Source organism: Tauraco erythrolophus, chromosome 25, assembly GCF_009769465.1.
Source record: "Tauraco erythrolophus isolate bTauEry1 chromosome 25, bTauEry1.pri, whole genome shotgun sequence".
Classification (NCBI taxonomy): domain Eukaryota; kingdom Metazoa; phylum Chordata; class Aves; order Musophagiformes; family Musophagidae; genus Tauraco; species Tauraco erythrolophus.
The window spans coordinates 3,578,433-3,603,020 of NC_141489.1; the positions used below are offsets into that span (position 1 = coordinate 3,578,433).

The window sequence follows — 24,588 nt, forward strand, 5'->3', positions numbered from 1 at the left end:
GTGACAGCAGGCTTGAGGCCCATCAAGACAGGAACTACACAGATCTGTCTCCCCCACGCAAACAACTTTTGTCAAACGTTGCGTTTGACTTTCCCTGCATGACGTGGTACGCACAGGGAAGTCTCCATGCCTGAAACGCTGAGAAACAGGGGTGCATTCCTTTTCCAAATCAAAGATAGGAGAAGGAAGAAAGAATTGATTCAAGTCTGAGCTATTCCCAAACTACCATCAGACCTCAGACAGAACTGGAACCCTTCTGGAGCTCTTAATTATTTAACAGTCTGGTACTTTGACGTGTTCAGAAAATAAAACCAATGCTTTCTTGATTGATGAATGACAAGCTGATCAGAAAGCGTCCATAAGCTGAGATAAGAGGAAAGAGTCTGTGCGACTGGGATACAGAAGGGGCCCCTTATTACTATACAGTTTACCCACGACAGACACTCGGTACAGTCTGTTAGCTTTGGCATCACTATTTGGATACCTCATAATGCCAATAAAGGAGGAAGATTTTTTTTTTTTTTTTAAATAAAATATTTTTGGCATTGAATTTGTCTGTGAAAAAAGAAACGTGGTGTTTCAGACATGCATGGATACTGCTGCCTTCTTCACAGGACAGAGGAATACTGTTCTTTTTATGCATATTAACTCCAAACTAGAAAAGGATGGGAAAATCCTTTTTGTCCCAGTTTCAGTCACGTACTTCACAAGCTTTCAGCACTTCTTTTTTTGTTTGTTTGCTACTTTATAAAAGCAAACTGCATAAAAGGGGATCAGCAGACTCTAGACAGGATACAAGCAGGTTTGCTAGACCAGTCTAGTATCGAAAACTACTGGTTGAGTTCCTGAGTCCTCCTCTACCGAGCTTCCTCTCCTAATTACCTTTGATCAGAACAGCACGGATCTGACTCCAGTTTACACCCCACAACACAGAGACTGTCTGTTCTAGTTTAATCAGATTTATTATTTGACACTAAGATTGCATTGCGAATACTGATCTAAAATCCTGTAACTATTATGTTCCAAGTTTATACAGTTAATGAAACTGTAGCACTCCTCTTCCACAGAGGGAGCAGGTTTAGAATTTGGAAACAAGGTTTAGAATTTGGAAACAAAACAACTCTGACATTCCCAGCTCCTAGTACTGCCCTCATGATTTGCAGCACCTGTCATCTGAAGCATTAGGTCTGACAAGCCCTAAAATAGCTGTTGTAACAAACACAGCCATCCTCTGCTGCTGTTCCCAGCAAAATTTAGCTTTTCTCACTTCTAAAGCAGGAGTTATTTACACAGAACACCGTTTTAGGCTCTAGCCTTCATACTTCAGATCCCTACTAATTGCTCACCTTCTTCCTGTTCTTTCACTCTGAGTTTCAGATTCTAAACCATAGACTTTTTTCTTTTTTTTTTGGACCCAGAAGTCTTTGAAGCAGCTTCAGAAGGTTTAGTTTTTCACATAAAAAGTTAACACAGCTCTGAGCATCCTTCAAACACAGAGCTGAATAGTAGTGCATAGTTAATAGTACTGCACAGTTATACAGGGGGTTATCACAGAGAAATGGGGATGACTCAGACGAATCTATCAGAGACAGAAGTCATAAAAATTACAGCAGTCTTACACAGACCTTTCCACTGAAGGAGTTCACTAAGCTAACAGAAACACGAAGGAAATGAGACAAAGGTACATATTACTCTGACTTTTCTCATTATCTTTTGTGCACTTGTGGCGGTCACCTCTGCTATCAGCCTCGTGCTCCCCTCATCTGGTAATTCTGAGAGCAAAAGGAACTCAGTATGCAGGGCACTGGTTAGATATGCAGTGGCAATTCCTGTGCTACTAGTAAAATGCCTAATTACAGGAGTGAGGACAGATTCCAAAGCCAAAAAAAAAAAAAAGAAAAGAATCAAATCTAGGTTTCACGAGCTGAAATTGCCAACCTAAATAAAAAGCTTAATGGACTCACATAAGCTTTCCAAATTTCTAACCTCAATGAATCTGGCTTTAGGACATCCCCTTTAGCAGCTCCTCAGCTGTTCAACAACTTAGTAAGGAACTTTGAAACATTCTACTGTAAACATATTAAGAGCTTTTGAAAATGAACTGCCTTGTCCTAGAATAACCTTCTAATTTCTCATGACTTTCATAAAGGCCATACCATAAACACTAATGCCCAAAAGATACATTTCACAAAAAGACAAGCAGAAGTGGCAAAAATACTCACTGACAGACAGATGCCTACTTCTGGGTTCTGGCTGCTGATAGGGTGTGTTCACATCCCCCACAGATTGGGAAGTTTTAATCCTGACTTGTTTGGGCAGTCCAGAATGGGGTGAAGAACTGGTCTGTTGGGGAAAATGAAAAATAAAATAAAATGAGACTGAGAAGCTCAAGCAGTCTGGCTACAGTTTCAAAAGTACCATTATGTTTAGTAGCAATAAAGTAGCTGAGAAACAGTTCTAGAGCCTGAAATCTTAGTAACTTCAAAGAACACAAACAATAAAGGCAGCAAGAGAGTAAGCTTCACAATTACTGCATAAAACAGGAGTCAGACAACTAGAGCATGCTCCCCTCCAGCCTCAACCCAAATGTAGGGTTTACAAGTCTCAGTGTTTGTCCTGCATTAGCAGCTACCAACGAAACCAACAAGAAGGGGCTCATATCACTCTCTGAGACCAAACCATGGAAGATCCTACAATTTTCATCAGCTACCTTGGCCAGCAGAGATAAATTACAAATCTTCCACTCTTTCAGAAGCAGATACCGACCTGACTCTCCACGTTTTTTAAAATTCAGAGTAAGCGAAAATAAATTTTAAGAGCACAGAGTTTGAAGATGTCAAGATGAACGCTGCTTGTGTTGCTTTTACTCAGCCTTCCCTGAACGTACATAGACACATTCTAATTAAAGATCATTTTGATCATTTTTCCAGGGTGTCATCTTCTTATTCAAATCAGGAAGAGGAATGAAAGGAGACATGTCAAAGGACTTTTCCCTGATTTGCTGAGGAAGACGGAAGGGGTAACTCCAGCACGCTTTGTAGGTAAAGGAACTGCGGGATGGTTTTGCAATTTAGAGCAGTAGGATGCTGCCCAGAAGAAGGGTTGCCCTCTCTGTGCAGCAGTCATGCACAGCTCTGCCATGAGAACCTGCAAACACCTCTGTGCTCTTTCCATGGATGATACAGTGAACTTGGGCTCTTAACACAGGACACCAACAATCTGAGGATGGTGCACTAAAGTCTGAACATAGAATCACAGAATGGTTTGGGTTGGAAGGGACCTCAAAGATCATCCAGTTCCAACCCCCCTGCCATGGGCAGGGACACCTTCCACTACACCAAGTTGCCCAAAGCCTCATCCAGCCTGGCCTTAAACACTTCCAGGGATGGGGCATCTACAATTTCTCTGGGCAACCTGTGCCAGTGCCTCACCACCCTCAGAGTGAAAATTCCTTCCTTGTATCTAATCTAAATTTCCCCTCTTTCAGTTTAAATCCATTGCCCCTTGTCCTATTACTACATGCCCTTGTAAAAAGTCCATCTCCAACTTTCCTGTAAACCCTCTACATATGAAACACTCTGAACTTCCAACCTCCTGCAGGCAAATGAGATCTTATTGATGTTAAAGCAGGTGCTCAACGCTAGCGGACACTTTCCATTTTAACCTTATTGTCCCAAAGTAGCTAGCTTTACAAGAGGATATAATAATTCCTTCCTCTTGTGTGTTACAGAATTTAACTAATGCTTGTAAAGCACCTACTTTATTGAGATGAAGAGAAACAAAGAGACTCCAAGGAAACTAATTCTGTCTTCTGAAATTTATCCAAATATGACTAGCAAACAAGGTGTGAGGCCACACAATCAAAAAAGTAAAGAACAACTGCTATTTTAAAAAGCACTTGCCCTTGCACAGAGTAAGGAGGGAGCCTGATTTAAAATGCACAAACTCTACCATGAATAGATTCATGGGAGCTGAACAACGGATGCAGAGGTCACACCATTTACATGGACAGGCTGGCTTTAGTACTCTAGGTGTTCAACTTAACCAGTTCTTCCCATTAGTTTCTAAACACAAATAAAGGACTGACGATAGAAGTGAGCTGCTTGATAAAAGAACACACAAATAAGCCACAGAAAGAGGCACAAGAAAATTAAACACGGTTCACAAACACAGGCTCTCGGTACTAGTCACACAGCTACTGCTGCAACGTTATTTTGTTTTATATACACATTTGTGCCAAAGTCACGGCATTACCTTTCCATCGCCAGAAAAAGAAAAGAGCACAACCAAAACAAAATCTGCATCCTGTACTTCAGGAAAAATAATGCTTCCCGCTCCCTCAGTGGGATGAGATCATGCAGCCAAGAAGCCTCCTTCAGACTTGTGGGCTTTTGCTCTATCACATGGAGGGCTCTCCTGTCAGGCAACTCAGAGCTGAAGAGGAAGTCGGAGGAGAGGGGGGAAACTGTGGCACTTAGTGAAGACTTCGCTGTTTGTTTCTGCTTTGAGCAAAAGAGGAAAAAACAGCTAATAAAAGGACAACACCACAGTCCTGGCTACTGGCTGGTGTAGGGATGAGACTTACTAAGTGTTTACTGTAGGTGGCTTATGTAAAGTTTAGACAGTAGCATTCAACATCTGATTTGCAGTCTGAAGACTCTGAAATTAAGAGGGCTGTAAAAGAGGATTGTTTCACTGTGTTATACTCAAAGTTGAGGCCACCTTTTACAGAGAATTTCCTGACAACACAGAGTCTGACTACGCTAGGTCAGACCGAAGGCCTTCTTGCCAAGTATTGCCTTCAGAACAGCAAGTAACAAATGCTTAGGGAAAAGGCATACGACAAGGAACAGCATCAGCCCCTCCTACACCTTTCCAGCTTTTGGCATCCAGTCATTTGGGAAAGGGCTGTTAACACTCCTGAAGGTCTTTGTATTTCTATTAACACGGACTATCAAATTCAAAAATAGCAAGAAGTATACGCAAGTTCTCCTGAGAGTTCCAAGAATTACAGGTGTGGTTATTTCAAAAGTTGGAGCTCACAGACTGCAGAACTTGAACAGGGGTGAGCATTCAAGGTCGACAAGCTACTACCAACAGAGCTTTCAAGACAGCGTAGCTTTTTGTGTCACACTCTTCAAGAGAAACTGGTAATTTGCAAATAAAATATCTAAGCTATCAAGGTCTTTGGCTAAAAAGCCGTAAGACCTGAATTCTGAAAAAAAGACATTGGTTGAGTGAACACAGTGACAGATCAGGAATAAGAGAAACTTCTGACTTTTTTTTCCCCTCTTCAGATTGCAGTTCAATTCACTGTCCAAAATGGGCAGCTTTGGGAGCTTGACTTAAAGACTTACATCTCATGTTATGATCTTCTCTGCTGAAAAGTGCAAACTACACTGGCACTCACTGCCACAAGCCATCTGTGGTATAGGAAAGTGAGCCATGACACAATCAAGGTGTGAATACATCATTATTAGCTAAAAGCAACTTAGTTTCTACAGAGTAAGGTTGCATTCAATGCATTAGGCTACAGAACTGAAAAATCACTGGGAGCTGTCCTCAGGCTTCTCGCCCAGGAAAAAAAGTGCTAATAGTTTGTCTTCAAGGACAACCTGTGCTTTCAACACTGTGCTATTAATCAAAGCTCTGCGAACTAAACTCATTGTTTTCTGCATACAGTCATTGGGTACTTGATAGAAAATAGCCTTCATATTACAACTTAAACAGCTGCAATGTTTTAGTCCTTGAAGAGCTGCTGAGGTCAGGGAAAAAAAAGGAAAAAGAGATACCTATAGCTAAGCCAAAGCGAAGAGGATAAACATACGCATTTCTGTCTGTGAAGAGTGATTTTACTAATCCCTGTTACTCTCAGATAAAGCTACCATCATGTTTCAGAGACTTAAGGGTAAAAACCTTCATTTTGCTGCAGTCGTAGAAGCCGTTACCTACATGGTTTCTGTCCTGAGACAGCAATAATATTCTAAGGCTTTTCACATTAGAGCTTCGGTCTAAGAGATCTACTGCTTTATCCAGGTCATCTTGATTTTTCAAAGGAATAGATAGCTGCAAAACAAAGAACAGGAAAAAAACATTAGAAAAAGACAGAAAAAAAATAAGTCTACTTCCACAATACATATTTAAACAAACATGAGATAAACAAAAAAAAAAAATCAAAATATAAGATAGGATTCTATCTGCTCACTTATTCCATAAATTTTCATTACAATACTGTCTTACTGTCCTTTTTAACAGAGGTTTCCTCCCGCGTCATCAGAGAAATGGCTGACCCTATGCAAATTTCTCTAATGCACCATCCACAAAAATATTAATTGCTATCTGAATTTGTTGTTTGCAAAGAACAAGTCAGTCAGGCCCCTGACTCTGACGAGAACATTGTCTCAGAATACTTCTAAATCCAGACCTAATGATCAAGTGAAAATGGGGTTTCAAATAGAGACTAGTAAGAAGAAGATTAAGACTTTGAAAGAGGGAATTAAAGAAGAATTTAAAACTTGCTAGTAAGACTCTATGAAATTATGCTCAGCCATCCCCTACTCTACAGCCTACTCACAATTCAAAATGTGAATGTTATTAACACTGAAGAATCCCTCTCCTTTTTGTCAGACTCCTGATGCTGAACGAGGTTTCACATCTTTCATTAGGGATGCAGCCCCCCAAACGGTGGGAAGCCAACACCGCAACAAAAAAAAAGACAAGGCAAAGCCAAGGTGTCCAGAGGGAGAAAGCCAACAAAATACTTTTGATTATTAACATGGACTACCCAGTTTCTCAGAAGCCAATGCTACTCCCTGTGTCCCTTGCTTCTACCAATGACTGTGCCTACAGCCCCCCTGCAGCATCTCATCCCTTGTTCTCTAACCCCCCTGTTCAGCTAATAGCTGGGCAAAAAGCAAAAAGCCTTGAAGCCAGCAGGAGGTAAATGTGTTACAAAGGGCTGGACACCTGCTGCTGGTCAGTGGTCAAACACAAACAATGCTGACTCTGCCGTCCAGCAGATGAAGAAATGACTCTGGGACTGCCTGCAGTCCTCAGCCTGTACATATATTGATCTGCAATAGCTGCTTTCAACAGGCAAAATACTTCAAATACCTTTTTTTTTTTTTTAACTTCCCCAAGAGAGTCTCCCAAACAACACCAGTACAAGGCAGCAAGATGCTGATGTTCATACAATACACACATCAAGGTGATGTTTTGTCAGTATCAGCATGTTTTCCTCTGGAGCAAATGATTCCACTACGGTTCGTGTTAGAGGGAAGAACTGAAAATTAAATTTCAGGGTACAGATTTTGGGATGGGAAAAGAAGGTGTCATTCAGAGAGAGCATTCCGTGTCCTGCGCACTGGTAACGACGCTCTGTACCTCATTGTTCATGTAGTGGAGGTCCAGGGGCTGGCCAAAGGCTGTTTTCACTTTCTGTTGCACATCTTCATAGCGGACGGGACGGACAAATGGGATAATTCTGGAACGAAAGAGAATCACTGACTGAATTCAGGATATACTTGACAATGCAATCAAACCAGACGGATGAGCCATTCAAAACACATTTCAATGTTCTCCTTTCATCCTCAAGCAGGTGGTGAATCTTCCTAATTTGAATTGATATTAATTACTTTAGCACGGAATTCTTGACCTCTGGCCCATTTCCAAATAGTTTGTCGAAATGCAATATTTGACTGAAGATTCCAAATAAAATGCCTTTGTCCCTGGATAGAAAAGCATCCTTTACTGAATAAATGCCTTTCACATCACAGGATACAAACCTCCTATGCACTTGGGCTTAAAGAACACTGCCTCGGGCACAGAACACAAATGCATTCAGTGAGAGTTGAATCAAAAGCTGCAGAAGGCAGCAAATACAATAAAGAAGTATTTGCTTTAAGTACTCCAGTACCCAAACTCGCAACTCACTCCCTAAAAATTTCCAAAACGCGTTCCAGTTGAAAGGTTTCAACAAACATTCCCAGAGCAAAGTTAGTCCTGAACTCCTGAGGGAAGGCATCAGCAGGAGGACACAAAGGAATCTGAAAATCCTCGTTCCCAAAGGTGGTCTGTGGCATTAGCTCCACGTTAGCCCTCTGCGTGCTCAACTCCAACGTCTCCAAACACCTGAAGCAGACTCACCACACTGTCCTGCAGTTATCCTCCAAATCCTCTGCAACACAGCAGGGGCTTTTTCTCAAGTGATGAAGTAAAATCTAACTGTAACTGTGCAACCCTGTGTCACTCACAGCTTGCTTTATTTAAAAAAATTGCCTTTTTTTTTTAATTACAGAGGCCTGATAGATCAAAACTTAAATACTGCTTCAGCTGTAATAGCAGTGGCATAGCTGACTTTCAATAATTCAGAATATTCATACAAATCAGAATATTAATATCAGGCAAATCAGTCTCATATTCTGATGTTTCTTCCCTCACGAGTATTTTTCATGCGTGATGCATCTCTGGGCACCTTCACCAACTGACTGACGTACGGAAAATGCGCAATGTAAGTGATTCTGGTCATTTTCTTGGAGCCCAGACCTTGTGACACGCCAAACCCCCCAGTTCCAGCACTCAGCCGTTGCCTCGCCAGCTGAACGGCAGAAGTTTTAGACTCACACGCACAAACAGCCACAAGAAATCCAAAATGGCAACAGGCACAGGCGTCCTAGGGGAACCCTGCAGAATCCTGCAGCATATGCCCGCTTTTCGGAAAATTACAGTGTAGTTTTCTTTGTTGGGTTTTTATTACTGTTTTGCCTACCTTGGAATAGAAGTGCTAATGCTTTAGGGAAAGTAGTAACATGAACCTCCAGCAAAGCATCTAAAACTGTTTATTTTGGTGGCGTGTTCTTCTGTAGGAAGTTGGCAAGTACTCAAAGTCGCTACCTTGACAGCCGTGGAAAAAGACAATTTTCACCTTCTTCAGAAGAATCAGCGAGTAGAATGTCCTGGGTCAGGAACTGGAGGACTCAAACGTGAACTAGAGTTCACAAGCCCCTGTTCTAGCAAACCAAGGACGTCCACTGCTCAGAAACCCACTTGTCATCTCTCTGCTGCACAAGGCCCAGATGGTTGGTTGCTCCTGCCTTCGGGCTCCTGCAGCCAGGCTTCTCGCCACCTGCTTCCACGAGACTGCGCTGCGTCTCCAGTATCAGCAAGTTAAACAGCTCTGGGGCACAGCTGGCAGCCACCATCATTCTGAAAGCTATCAGACCACTTGGATAGCTGCTCACCCCACCGCTGCACCTTGGAATAACTCTGCTTCGGTACAGCTGAAATACTGCCACAAAAAGCTTGATTATTAGCACCACTGAACAACTCTGCCACTACGCAGAAATAGGAAGACCTGAACGGACCACAGAAACTCAGGACCTCTCTTGTTCACAAGGGCATCTCTCTGAGGTCAGTGAAACCCTGAATCACCCAAGGGGAAGGTCACACGAGTTACTGCTGACCCCATGCTTTGGACAGAAGGCTCAGTTTCCAAAACGTCCCTCCAGTCTGCTTTGCCAGCACTCAGTATCCTTTCGTGATATGCAGCTTGTTTTAAACAGCTCTAGTGTTAGTTGGCTTCCTTAGCCCCTTCCCAAGAAGGGTTCATCTTGTCACCAGACCTACAAAATTCAGCTATTGAGGAATAACTGTCCTTGTTAAAAAGCAGCCCACAATAACACTTTCTACATACTACTAAGAAACCCGTCCATGAAATCATGGTACTCTGGCACCGTACAAACGTAATTTAGCTCTCCGTTGAGCTCAAGTCCCATATAAAGGCTTCCATTCTGCACTCAACACATTGAAAAGCAGGGCTGTTCTCAGGTGCCACAAATTCTATTAGTTTAAAAACTCCATGCACTCTTCTAACACAAAATCAGGGACTGCAGGGTTTAAGGAGCCCATTCCTGCCTGACCACCTTAAATATTTGTGGTTAGATCTGGCAGCTCCTCTGAAACCAAGCACACACACTTACATTCTCGGTGCAAGCTTGCTGTCTGTAACTGCACACCACTTTGGGAATGGGGAATTCAGGCAAGCGTAACTGCATAATTAGACTAACACACAATCAACCTTTTCATTTTAATGTTACTTCAGAAGAAAACCTTTCTTCTGCCCGGAGCTCTGTGCCGTCTTAGACGCACTCAGGCCAAAGACACGCAAGACGATAGGACTGTGGTGACAAGATTTGGCTTCCGAGTTACCTTGTCCTAACAGGGTAGCACAAGAAATCGTGACATGTCACACAGTGGCTCTGTTGTAGTCCACACAAGGCCTCTGACACCGCGGAGTGCTGAGAAGATCTGGCTGACAAAGGCAGCAGTAGATCCCATCCACGCTTACTTTTAGAAAGCACCAGAAGTCAGGGGGTTTTTTAGTGACGGAATTTACCATGTACGACTTCATTCAATTTTTGAGGAAGAATTTACAAATTATTCTCTACTGCCTGCTTTACTAACAAAGAATGTCTCTGCTTTTCTGTTTTAACAAAAATCCCTAAATTTGACAAAGGGGGATACTTGAGGAGGAGCGTAGGCAGCTCAGGCAGTAACCTTTGCTAGTAACTGGCTATTAGGATCACTACATAAAACTTGCACTGTTGTACTATTCAACATTAAATTTGCATTTTATCACGAAACTAACCCACTTCATGTTGAAAGTACTGCCTAGGATGGCAGAAATCAACGATTCCCATGGGATGTCTGTGCAGAGTAGCCTATACATTCATGATTACGATTCAAAAGGAAACTGGAATCTAGTGTCGAGATCCCCTCTTCCCCTCAACAGGAGCTCAAGAGCAGCCTCAAAGAGACCGCAAACCAGTCTGTAGCCTTTCTGAATGTCCACGCAGCCACCGAACCACCATAATGGTATGAAGAGCTCCTCTCAATGAGATGACAGGTAAGGAGCTTTTTGAGACCTACTTTGAAACATCTAGGCAGTTTCATCCGTTGCAAACAATACTATAAACAAAGAAAACGCTAATTCACTTAATTCTGGTTTTTGTAAGAGTGTCTCAAAAACAAGTATCAGAGGAAATAACAAGGAAACTTTTAGACCAATGAAAAAAAAAAATCTTCCCTTGCTGTATCTGTTGCCCAGTCACAGCAGGACAGTGATAGCAATAGGTTGTCAGGAAGTGAGAAACTAGAAAAGAATGACACTAATTTGATCAGTTTCATTTGGTTCTAGTTAAATGCAACAAAAAGAGAATATATCTGAAATGAGACTAGCAGGCTCAATTTATTTCAGGCTGGACAGCTTTTTTTAATATTACTGCAATTCACTTACAAAGAGATATTATGAAAATAGATCAAAGTGTTGTACAACACACTGATCTTTAAAAATAACCAAGTTGTAGATGACTCGTTTGCTGTTGCCTTTACTGCGTGTTTTTCATTCAGGGACAAGAAAACTGAAGCCAACAAAATATTTAACCTAAATTTCTGATGGACTAAATCACTCTACTAAGCAAAGAACCAAAGCAGTGCAGACAGACTTACCGTCTTTCCCCGTTATGTTCAAACTTAATCCTTACATCATTCTGCACAAGAAAGAACAACAGGTTAGTTCACAACGAAACTCTGGCATACACAATAGCACACAAACGGATCATATTATGGTTTTTAGGCCCAAACACAAAGCAGGTCAATTTGGGATCACAGTAGGCATCAACTCCTCAAAAGGCTAACCAGAACATAACAAGTCTGAGAACTTTCTCCAGGAAGTGGCTGATGTGTGAACACAGCACCATGAGGAATGAAGAAATTGCTAAAGGAGAAAGAGAAGGTCAAAACTAAGTTGTCATTTTTATTAACTGTCACTTAGACAGAAGACATTGAAATATACTTTAACTGTAAGGAAAATTAATCCATCTTTAACGCTGCATGGCAAAAATCCGACATTGAGTCCAACTGCATATTCCTCCGAACCGAAGCTAATTTTCTTTGTGCATTCTCACAGCAAGCACGTTTTCTACTCTGGCAAAAAAGAGAGAGGTACAGGGAACATGCTACATTCGTTATTCTTAAGACACAGACTAAATCTCTGCTCCTGTAAAAATGCAGCCCCTGAAACTCAAACTGTGAAGTTACAAACAAGTTAACCACGTGTCACCTTTTAAAGTGCAAAGGGGTCATCGTCCACATCTGGCAGATGGTTAAAGGCACTGAGTGTGCAACCTGTGCGTTTCCCTGCAAACTCAGAAGATGCTATGTGGCACGGAACAGTCAACATGCTGAACTTTCAACTCTGGAGATCAAAGTTCGAATCCCAATTTAGGTCACAAAGACAAAAATAAAAGGGAAAAATCTGCTCCGATAAGACTCCATAATTTCTGCTGCACAATTATGTGATTGGAATAGATTAAGCCATCTGTGAAAGCCTCAGACAATAGGCAATCATACATCTAGGAACTTCAAAAAAACGTGGCCAGGAAATGCTCTTTAGCTAGAGGAAGTATCTGGCAGGCCCAGTGGTCAAGAATGCAGTTCAAAGGGACCCACGCGATCACTGCGAGTACACAGCATTCCTGCAGCAGTCCTGGAGGTACAGAATGGATCACGACAAACGAGCTTCCCAGTCAGAGCAACCACCATCTGCAGGTGGGGAATCCACACCTGACTTCGCCAAAGATGTTTTCTCAGATGCGGGAAGAGAAAGAACATACTCGAGAACACCACCAAAATAAAGCAAATTCCAGAGAACTCATTTTAATTGAGCAGTAAAGGAAAAGTGCAGCAAACAGCACAGGAATAATAAACTATAAAAGATGTCCACCAGCCAAATACTGATGAAACAGTTGTTTCTTGGGCATAAGGATGGAGGAATGATCCCTTTGTATTAGGGATTTTCAGGGAAGGAAGGCAACATTACTCTAAGTAGCCCAGTCTAAAAGAACTGTTTAGATCAAAAAGTTAGATCTAGAGTTTTAGATCTAAAAGTTTTAGATCTAAAGGACTGTTTGGATCAAATGGAATTAAAGTAATTTTTCAGCTTAAATTTCTGACCTCAAGGTGTGGTTTAGGTGATGAAACAGCTAAGTGACATAACTCTCACTAATTAAAATTAGCAACACTAGAAGATCCTCAGGGCTCTTTGGAAACCTTTCTTCAACTTGCTGGTACCTATCTTTCTCCACAGCACTGCGTGCTTTCAAACCTGTAATTTGTAACAAAGGGAAGGGGAGAGGGGGGAATTTGGCATCTATCTCTTGGTGGTTTTTCCAAAAGGATCAGACGCTGGCCATTTGTGCCTATTTTTCAAAGATCTAAGAAAAGGTATTCAAAGTGATCTTCGTGTTTACATTTCAGAGAGAACCTAGAGGAGTTAAACATCTAGTGCCTTTTGTTTCCTCTGAAAGCAGCAAACTTGTCACCTACATAAACCAGTTTTTAAAGCCACTCGCACAGACTGTCTAAGAGACAGAAAGCAAATCCAAATAAGTTTTTGTAAGAAAGCAAATCCAAGCGTAGTACTTGAGCGTTCCAGTTCTGCGACGCGATATCATAAATAGTGATAACAGATTTTGATTTAAGGCATCTCTGAATTTATGTTTCAAAGTGATTTGGAAAGGATTTTGTACTATAGCTACGGATTTGTCCAGCACAGTCGAGGAAATCCCAGATCCCAGCTGAACAAGTAGATTATGAGCAGACAAAGCATAAGGAAGAGACTGACATGAACTTTAAAGCCTGCTCCAAAAAAACTCAAGCCTGTAACAAGAATGTAACTGGAAAAAGTTATTTTACTGAAATAAGCAACTTCTCCTGTTAAGGTTAGTCTAACTGCAAATAACTCAAATTAATTTCTTAAGACAGTAATGGACAAAGAACTCTTAACTGAAATTGTTGCTTTTACATTGAAGCATTTCATTCAAATGATACGCAGCCCACACTGACAGAGCGATGTTATTCTGTCCTTTCTTTCTACCAGAAAGTCAAGGCAATCGTTTTCTCAAAAAAAAAATGTCTCTAGCCATGTAAAATGAACCTAGAGATGTTTTAAAGTATTAACCCTACTGCTTATTACCTTGGGAAAATAACTTCTTTTATAGAATCACAGAATGGTTTGGGTTGGAAGGGACCTCAAAGATCATCCAGTTCCAACTCCCCTGCCATGGGCAGGGACACCTTCCACTACACCAGGTTGCTCAAAGCCTCATCCAACCTGGCCTTGAACACTTCCAGGGATGGGGCAGCCACAGCTTCTCTGGGCAACCTGGTCCACTGCCTCAGCACCCTCAGAGGGAAGAATTTCCTCCTTAGATCCCATCGAAATCTCCCCTCTTTCAGTTTAAAGCCATTGCCTCTTGTCCCGTCACTACATGACCTTGTAAAAAGTCAGACCCCTGTAAATAGCCACTTCCTTTTTCACTGCAGTGAGGTTTATTACAGTTTCACCAAAGCCAGTCCTTTCAGACAATCCCCTTCACTGTTCTTGGACCAACTTCAGTCTGACTACCTTTTATTGGGATCTTCATCCCATATTCACATGCAGTTTGAATCATGTGAAGATGAGACCAGCATCAGCTCATCATCCAGCAGACCGCTTCATGCAGCTTTAAACTGCAGCGGCTTTCTTCTGCAACAGAAATGGAAATACTTGTTTCCTTTTCATCATTACCGCTTCCTAGCTCCCTGCTTCCCTTTGAATTCAAGTATTATTTCCACTACAATGAAAAGTGCATCATACTGCTACATCATAACAGAGTCAGTAAATAAAAGCTTTCCTGCCCTCCCACACCTGCTTAAATAAATTCTATAAAGGTCACTGCACACAGCTTTAAAACACACTCCTAATTTATAATTGCAAATATTGAATAGGAAGTCAGTTTTCTTACCGGAATTTTTTTTTCTTCCACTGCAGAGGCACACTGGTTTGTTATTGCAGGGCTGCCCAGGAGGGGTGGACTGCTGGCATTGTGTTTTTTCTTTAAAAATAACAAAGGAGTTTTAAAAAATGGTAGTATGACCATGAAACCAGAAAAGCACTTGGTAAAACTTCTTCACTAATCTACGCAGACCAAACCCCATCCAAAACACGTGTGGGAGGACAGCAGAATACTGAGATGCTGCAAATTATCAAAGCTGTGCCCTCGGTAGTCCATGAAGGTAAGTAAATAAAAAAGCTACCAGGGAGCTAATCCACCTGTGGCACTTCAGCAGTCAGGAGCACAGGACAGACCAGAGGCAGCAGACCCACTGCCAACCTACTCTGTCCCTCCTGCCTCCAGGTAATGACTTCAAGAACCGACTAAATGGCCTGTTACCTGCTTGTTGGGGTGAGCAGTGTCTTTATTCTTCATGGTATCATATCCAGGCAGTCTGTGACGTCGGCTCATCTGGAGTGCTACCAGGTCCTTCATGATGGATTTCAAGGCCTCTTGTTCATCTGTGATGCACAAGAATTTTAGCAGTAAGTTGCCTGGGTAAATACCAACTGTAATGCTCCTGTGGTTGTTTTATCCTAGCTTTTAGGAAGACGATCCTTTTTAGGATCTTTGCAAATACACTGTAGTTTCATTTAGTCATAAAAAGCCTAAAGTCAACCTTATATCATGAACTAGTAAGCAGATGGATAAATTTTAAGTCACTTGTCCAATGTTACAAAAGGATCTGGCCATAGTGAAGTTCAGAATAAATATCCTTGGCCCTTGGTTCTGTTCAAATCACTTCACAAACAGTACGACTTGGACAGATTTGCTAGATCATCACAGGTCATTTAGGAAGGGCAAACTGATGTGTTTCTGCCAAGGAAAACCTGGTAAGTATCTGTTCTTTCCAATTTTATATCCTGTTAACTCAGAGTTCTTGCTTGCTAGCGGAACAAACCACAGCCAGTAGAAAGAAAAGTGAAAAGTTGGACGAAGAGTCGTCTTAGAACGAATTCAAATCCACTTGCACTGATTTCCCCAACACATTCTTCTCTTTCCCCCAAAACAAGCTGATGGAACAAAGTTCAAACCATTTTATGAGACTTCAAGATCAACTGAGCAGATTCCAATCGCGCAGCATTAAGAACGTTGTCTGCTGGCAGAGCGCAACGCAGCAGGTTCAATTCAAGGCTTCTTGCAAACGCAGGAAAATAAAACCCCCACACATTGAAAGATTCCTGACACATATTACTGGCTGAAAATTACTTTCTGAAGCTAAGATTCCCCATGTAACTGATTGAAAGTGTTCTTCCATTGTTTGTTAAGTTTTGGGGAGAGGAGTGATGTTCAGCAGAACTCTGTATGAAGCCTAGAGAAAAATAAAGACAAAAAAGGAGAGAAACAGAAAGTAGCTGAGCTGTGATGGGTGCTAGCGTAAAATAAGGAGGTGTCTAAAAGCTACTGAAAAGAATCCTTTGCTTTTGCAAGCGTAAGTCCTAAATTCCTTCATGCTGCAAAAGGTAGAAACCAAGCGGAGAGGTGAGGTTTGGTTCCAGACAGGACTGCCTGGCTGCTCCGCTCCTCGGCGCTGTGCCATCAGCGTCACGAAGAGGCATCAGCCGCCGCCGCGCAGACGTCTGCTAGCGGCACGCTCGTGCCAACTGCATCCTGGGCTGTTGTCCCACATACCAAGACTCGGGAGTTCTTAGGGGTAAAAAGTTGTTCACTTGGCAAATAGTATGTCCAGTTAAATCCTTCCTGATATCGGGGCATAATGTAGGCATGGAATTTGAACCAGAGATTAGATCAGCTCTGAACATGCCCAGAAGAATCTTCTAAGAGTCTGGTTGGACTTGACCACCAGTTTAGATGCGAATTTTATTTTCTTTTTGACAACTGGAACTTTCTGGAGTGATGTGAACCAGTGAATGCACAGACAAGTTCATCACAACCCTACTAGCATGACAGTTCCAGGTTCGCAGTGCTTGATATGTTAGAGTCCTCCTGTCTTCCCAAAGTCCTTCAACATATCAGTCTGACATGCTTAAACTGAAATAAGCGTTTCTGAGGGTGATCTGTAAATAAGTAAAACTTGATTTTAAAACTGCAGCATAGCTACACATTTGTTTCTGAGTCATGACACTGGTTTGGATGGATAATGGCTTACACTGGGAAGGGCTGCCCTGGGAACAGTTGTTGCACATCAAAGGACGGACTGCCTCGCACCTGTACTTCTCTGTAAAGGGGACTCATTGGGACTATTTGTTTCTTCAGTTTCATGTCATGCATTTGTTCATGAGAGTCTCTCAATGAAGCTTATGTTTTATGCAGAAGACTGCGTTCATAATTAATCAATGTCTGAATAACAAACTGGATTTTTGCAATGCTTAAAGATGACAGACGTGGGACACATACAGCTCCTACAGCATGCAGGGAGTGAACACTACCAACATTTAGAAGCAAAAAGTGGGGAAGATACACCTATTTGTAGGGCAGGAATATGTAAAAAGTCCCAGTCAGGACAAATTCACATTAAAATTATCTTTGCTACAATCAATAGTCTCTGCCCAGAAGGTCTGTTTTAGTGTTCTGAGAGTAGCAAACCCTAAAGCAGAGGTACTTCCACCATGATCTTCACCAGGTACTACCAGAAAACCAGAAACATCCAGCCTAGGCCAGCCAACAGAGAGGAATGGAGAGAAATCTCCCAAGGCATTAGCAGAAGGTGTTAATTAGAGTAAAACATCTGAAAAAGAAAAGCAGAGCAGAGAAAATAAAGTTACTTAAAAAGACCAAAATCAGATCCCACCGAATCTCTGCTGTCCAAGACAATCCAAGGGAGACAGTAACTGCATTGTGGGAGTGGAGAAGGGACAGTACTCCTCAAAACTCCGACTGCAGGCAGAAGCAGCGAGGGGTGTAAGGAACACAAGCAAAGCAAGAGGCTGCTGTTTGAAAAGCGCATCAGCCAAAGGAAATAACGGCTCCGATCGATCTCGGCGCTGAGTAACCCCTTGTGGGAGGAAAAAGTGAAAAAAACAGTTGTGAATAAAGTTAAAGTTCCAGGTAGCTAACAGCACTTTTTTTTTAAATTGTTTCCAACTTTACATTTGAATGTTTAACCTTTTACTTTACTGGTGTGTCTCCAACTGACTCCTGCTCTTTACTCTTGTTCAATAGCAAGCATCGCCTTTGAGTCCCCTGGCAGAGAGACTTCAACTTTGCAGAACAAAACATTACCAAGTGTGGACGGGCATATCCCTGGAGTGCCTACCACCGAAACCATGCTGCGAAGAGCTGGGATACAAGTTTTCCACTACAGTGCAGTTTGGGTTTGGCCAGATACCAGGAAGATGAAGAAGAGCTTTGTCTTGGCAGAGTTTCTTTGGGCAAGAAGCAAAACAGCTAGGAGAGCAGTTTATAACTAAGCACGCAGGACAAGAGATCAAGTCATAGAATGGTTTGGGTTGGAAGGGACCTCAAAGATCATCCAGTTCCAATCCCCTGCCATGGGCAGCGATGCCTTCCACTACACCCGGCTGCTCAAAGCCTCATCCAACCTGGCCTTCAACACTTCCAGGGATGGGGCAGCCACAGCCTCTCTGGGCAACCTGTGCCAGTGCCTCACCACCCTCAGAGGGAAGAATTTCTTCCTTAGATCCTGTCAAAATCTCCCCTCTTTCAGTTTAAAGCCATTTCCCCTTGTCCTGTCACTACATGCCCTTGTAAAAGCCCCTCTCCAGCTTTCCTGTAGGCCCCCTTTAAGTACTAGAATCAAAGAATATGTCTCTGAATACAAATTCGCATCCGAACAGCACAGCACATCACTTGAAAATAAGCAGCTACGACGCAATCGCAGGCTGCAGGTGTTTGATCCCAAAGCCAGGCTGTGCATAAAGCCAGCTGGTTTTCAGTGTCACTTGCACGAGGAAGTGGGCAAAGAGGACACGCACGGAACCGATTACGTGTGTCTCAATAAAGACTGCAGCTCAGCTACGCAGTGGATTTATTCATTAGCCAGGGCAACCTGTGACTTTACAATCCGCCGCGGCATCATACTCTGAAGGGCAGCACCTGGCAAACACCCCCAGCGAGCGCGCTGCGAGGCCTGTGTCGCACTGCAAACTCCGTGCCAACGCTGAAATCTTACTTGCATCCATCCAAACAGGAACACGTGATGTACTGTCACAGGCTGATGGAAAAACTTCAGATGAACTTTAATCTGAGGTGATTATACATTTTTTAATAGACTTACACTAAGGTACTGGCTCCCTAGTGTCAAAACACACACTCTGTAATTCATCCCTATGTTGGTGAGGTAGGAAATGAAGGAGTATTTACCTTTTTAAAACATAAAATAAATGTCAAATATCGATCTGAGCTTGCGTAGGGTAAAAGTATTCCTGCTTAGGACAAAATTGTTATGGATTTAATGTTGAGAAGCATGAATACTTCTTTACTTCCATCAAAATAGAGCATTTCCACAGCCTGCCTTTAAAGAAGCACGTGCAGCAGCAGCATCACATTAATCACACAATGAAAAAGTTATTACAAATGAAAACTAGGTGCTTTTTGAAGTGCACTGAGAGACCCTGTTTTGCTCCAGTAGGTCTCCAGTAGGTCTGAGAAACACAGTTCTGCTCTGTGCGGGAAAGATGTTGTCCAGGAAATGCTTTTCATGGTTTAAAAACTACATGCAAGGATTTTTATAACATCGATAAAAGGGAACTGCTACTCACAGAGAAAGTTATTCCTCTGCATAAAGCATTTATTTCAACTAATAGGTGGTTTATTACACAGGTCTGAGCAAGTCAGCGTATTTGCTGCGGCAGAAGTGGAAACAGTTTTGAAAAAAAAAAATACAAAGTTCAGAGTAAAAGCATCTGCACGTTAGTAAAAACAGGAAGTCTGTAAACCCCTATAAACCAGGATGCTATTTTATATAGATGATAATAGAAGACGTGATGCCACATTCATTTAAAAAAGTGAACAAAAAGTGTCTGTTGTCTACCACCACGACAGCAAAGTCGATTGCTCGTGTGAGTGATCAGCAGATCCCGGAGCAACGAGCAAATTTCCCAACTTAGGAAGACAAACTGGGTCTACGTTAAAGCTCTGAAAAAAGTTTTTCAAAAAGCTTCATTTTAAGTCCTTCACTATGGATGGTCTCAGCGGTAACAAAATGCTGTTTCACCCAATTTTTGGAAACCACAAGCGACCTGGTTTGTAGACTTAAAAGAAAAATCAGAGCTTCTCTACAAACACGATCCACGTGGGATATATTTGAGGCACCTCTTCTCTCCCACAAAACCCCAAGGCTGGGATTTAAGCTTGTCCTAACCTGTAGGCTCACCCTGCTTCCCTCCCCCACAGCGCACCGGGGGTGTCAGCGCTGCTAAAGCCGGGAGCTCCGCGCTCAGCTACGGGTGCGCGTGTGAGCCAAGGGAAGGAAATGACACAGGCAGGAAAACAGAGATCGAGGGAAAGACTCAGCTGGGCCTGCAGCGAGCACCTCGCCTGGGCCTGCAGCACACCGTCCAGCCCAGGCGCCGCTCTCCTCTCCGTTTCCCAGATACATCAATATTTTAGAAGCAACCATCCGTGTTTTAGGTGCTCTCTGGATGGAAATAACCCTCCGTCGTAGCCTCTTCTACAAAGGGCCAGAGAACCACCCTCAGCTGCACCAAAGGAGTTAGGACAAACTGTGACACCAAGCTCTCACCCTTAACTACTCCACGAAAAGACAAGATGGAAGTAGAGCATTATGCAGCCTGTTACTCATTATCATTTAGACTAGCTGATCAAAACTGCCTAATGAATTCAGACCTTTCCTACCAGAAGTCCTCTGCTCACAGCTGTACCACGATTATTCCAGCACCAGTGCACAACACGACGGTGGAGCTCTCTATGAAATTGTCCTCTTTCATTTTGCACTCACATGTTGACAAGCAAGGCATCCAACGGCCCTTGGAAAACACTTCTGTGGAAATCCAACTTCTTCCTTCCCAACTATTTTAAGCTTATGTACCATTTGGCTGGTTCCTTTGGAGAAGATACAGATCGAATAATACTATGTCTGCCTTTGTGAGAGAGGTCTACTGATGGATCTGCACGTATTTGTTGTATTTACAAAAATCAAAGCAGAACACAAGGGAAATGCAGTTGCTAGAGTTTTACTTTGAGCAACACTTGCAATGCTTTGTGAATTTACAATATGAATATAAGAACTAACGATGCATAGAGACTAAATAATGAAGGACAGTCTTAGAAAACTAAACTCAATTGGAGGGAAAAACATTAAAGCGGCAGCCCACAACGCAACGCAACTCCGCACTTATGACAGCAGTAGTAACTCCCTCGCCAATATGCAAATATGAGTAAGTGCTGGTTTGCAGGCATTAAACTTTTCATTCCAGAACATGAGACCCCTCTTTAAACTGAAAGGGGAAGTAGGAAACGCAAAACCCCCTCCATAAGCAGTTTTTTTATACAGGACACGCAATCCAAAAGAATTAATCATTCAAATTCAGTCATGACAACTCCTGATAGCAACGTTTTACCCTTGAAAAGGAGTTCCTCTAACTCCTTTGCTTGTTTTCATGTGTCACTGTCCGGGTTAAGTACGACAAATGAGAACTCAATGGAAGCTTCATATAGAAAAAACTATTTTGACAGACCCCTAAGCTGCCATTAGCAGCACGGTAAAAATTTTCCCAATTAACTTTAAGCAGATAAATCCCCATATCATCATAAACGACCTGATTCTTAGAGGCAGCAAAACCTCCCTCCCCTCCCACGCCTGACCCGCTGATCCCGGCTGCTCTGCGCGGCCCATTTTAGCCAAAGTCTGCAGCCGGCTGCGGGCCCCCGGAACGCCCGCGGCTCACCGCGCTTTCCAGCGCAACACGGGCTCTTTTACGATTTAAAAGAAACTCCTTGAAAATCCCCTGTTTGCGCGCGGCAAGTGGTTTCCGCGCTGCCGATGGCCCCGCTGCGGACCGATGTGAGCGCCCCGGGGACACCGCGACCCGTGCGGCACCGGCCCGCCGGAGGCCGCGGAGCGAGCCGGCCCGCGGGCCCCCCCGGCCCCAGCCCCGAGGGGCCCTGCCGAGGGACCCGTTCGCACCTCAGCTCCCTCCGGCTGCGGCCGCCATCGCGCCGCCCGCGGAAGGCCCCGATCGCCGCGGGGCGGCCCCGGGACCCGCTGCCCCCGCAGCCCCCTCCGCGGCGCGGCCCGCCCCCTCCGCCGCAGGCCCATGCGGCGGCCCTGGGCGCCCCTGCCCGTCCAGCCCCCACCGCGGCTCTCACCCATCTCGGCGGGCGGCGGGCCCGCGCCCGGCGGGCGGCGGCGCGCTGAGGTACGGGGCTGTCACCGCCGCGGCTCCATGGCGGCCGGGCCGAGGGGGAGGGCTCACAGCCGCCGCCACATTCCCAGGCCCGCGCCGCCGCCGCCTCCTTCCGGCGGCCGCGCTCCGGGTCCCGCCGCGGCGGCGGGGCTGCGCGGGGGCACGGGCGGTCCCGGTCGCTCCCCGCCGCCGCCACAGGGCGCCCGGGCCGCGAGGAAAACAAACCGCTCGGCGGCCGCCGCGCACCCGCCGCCGCCGCCTGCCAATCACAGGGGCCGACCCGCCGCCGCCCGCCAATCCGCGCCGCCGAGCCACCCACTCGACGGCCCCGCTCGCCAATCGGCGTGCGAACAGCCGCGCCGCCCGCCCCGCCCCGCCCGCCGCCGCGCCGGCTGCCAATCACGGGGCCCCGCTCCGCTCGCGGGGGAGCCCCTGCCCTCTCCCGCCACTGGGCGGGGGCAGCCCAGACCGCGCCCTCAAGGCGCTGCCAATCAGGGTGACGGACGGCTCTGCGGCCCCGCCCCATCGGCCGGGCTCTAGGGCCGGGGAGCGAGGCTGGGTCCTAGAGCCCGCCCGCAGCTGCATCCAGCATGTCCCCCGCTGCGAGCACCAGGAGCCAGCCTGGCCCCATCCACCGCCCCGCGACAGGCCGCTGTCCCCCCGCCTCGTCCCTCCATACCTGCTCCCAAGCATCCGCCTCCCGCGGATTCCAACTCCAGGTCTCCCTCTTAGCCACTATTTTGGGTGGACATCACCGCGTCCTGGAGCAGGGAACGTGTCCCACGTACATGGCCCCGGTTGGTTTGCCCTCCTCGTAAGCAGAGCTTGGCAATGAGTTTAATTGTTAAACACTGTTTTAAGTGGGGGAAAAACACCGAACCAAAACCAGTTCAAGAGTGTTAAAAAGCCTGAAAGACACTGCAAGCAGCATTCTCCTTGTTTCAAAAGCAAAGTGTGAGACAATTACCCAGAGCATCACCCAGGCCATCTGTGGCAAGAAACGATACCTTCTACCAGCTCTTCTAATAAAAGACCCTGTTACCACCATACCGTGACTATGTCCCCTGGCCATCACAGGTCCCCCACAGCTCCTCGCAGCTCGCAATAAGTGACAAGTGTCAAAGTAACAGCATAAACGGCTCTTCTGCTTTTTAAGTCTTCAAACCCACTATTTCCTTTTCTCCACAATGACAACATTCCTAAGCTCTGTAATCACACACTGCAACTCCCAAAGTTACTCAAGGTGAAAGTAAAGTTCTGGATCCAACCTGCAGGAGTGAACTCCAGCCCAGTGTACTTCAAGTTCAGTGTTTCCTCCCCTTTCATCTAGGTGCTTATCTTAACGAGAAAACGTTTTTTGTTGTTAGAAGGGAACTGCTGACCTGCTACATTCACTCACTTGATGACAATTTTTTTTCAGCGTTAGCATTTTGGTTTGCCATGCCAGCTTGAACACACAGACCATAAGCAAAAGACATTCTTGCTAAAAAGCTCACCAGTGACACTAAATACAAACAGCTTAGAGGAGGAAAACCCCCAAACAGAACAAATATACCACACAATATATTTTCACAGATTTTAGGGCAAAGAAGGACTACTACAATCATCCAATCTATCCCAGGAATTCTACTCAAAGTTCGTGAACGGTGTTTAAATCAAATCATACATTTTCAAGTCACACCCAGGCTTCAGCTGCTCTTTCCCAGCTTCTGCTTTCGTTCCACCTGCAGGATGATATTTCCATAGTGCCCTTTCCACAAAAGGGACAGCAGAAGGGGGTTGTTTTTTTAAAAAGAAGTACAGGCCTTCTTCCCTGGCGCAGCAATGGCCACCCTGCTGCTGGGAAACCCACCTCGAGCAGATGTTTTAGCAGCTGCTTTTCAATCTGGCAAACATCTCGCAGTAAGTGCATTGGGTTTTTTTAAGTGGTTTTGCTCGCGAGCAACACAGCATCGATGTCAAAGAGGTTGTAGCAACTGGATAAGCCACTCTAAGAAGAAACTAGATTGGAGAGGGAAATTTCTCAAAAGGGTTGGTAAGTGCAGGAACCCAAATCCCACACACCAGGAGGAATTTAGGACTTAGCCAAAGCATGACAACAATTACCTGTTGTTACATTTATTTTTTACTTTTTTTTAACTGTCTAGATAGGATAACAGAAAGATCTCACAATGTCATACTAGGTGGACAAACAAATCTGTAAAGGAATGCTTAGCTCAACAGATCCAGCCCCTCTAGAGCAAGAAGCGGGGAACAAAGCCAATAATCTAACTTTGAAGCTGGCCTGCTTTGAGCAGAAGGTTGGACTACGTGACTCCCGTAGGTTCCACCTTGAAGCTCCCATCTTAAAACCAGACTGATGCTGT

At 44.3% G+C, this 24,588-nt stretch overlaps 1 protein-coding gene across 2 annotated transcripts in view; it reads right to left on the minus strand.

Annotated features, from left to right (window-relative positions):
- The window catches only part of MAP3K3 (mitogen-activated protein kinase kinase kinase 3), a 41,537-nt gene extending 19,333 nt beyond the window's left edge, over positions 1–22,204 (minus strand). For both annotated transcript variants that reach the window (XM_086626471.1, XM_086626470.1), the window contains exons 1-7: positions 22,185–22,204; positions 15,273–15,394; positions 14,844–14,933; positions 11,506–11,546; positions 7,384–7,483; positions 5,953–6,066; positions 2,223–2,343 (exon numbers count right to left, since the gene is read on the minus strand). In XM_086626471.1, the coding sequence (XP_086482597.1) occupies positions 2,223–2,343; positions 5,953–6,066; positions 7,384–7,483; positions 11,506–11,546; positions 14,844–14,933; positions 15,273–15,394; positions 22,185–22,188 (592 nt within the window). In that variant the 5' untranslated portion in view covers positions 22,189–22,204. The remainder of the gene's footprint in view (positions 1–2,222; positions 2,344–5,952; positions 6,067–7,383; positions 7,484–11,505; positions 11,547–14,843; positions 14,934–15,272; positions 15,395–22,184) is intronic.
- Between the last annotated feature and the right edge of the window lie 2,384 nt (positions 22,205–24,588).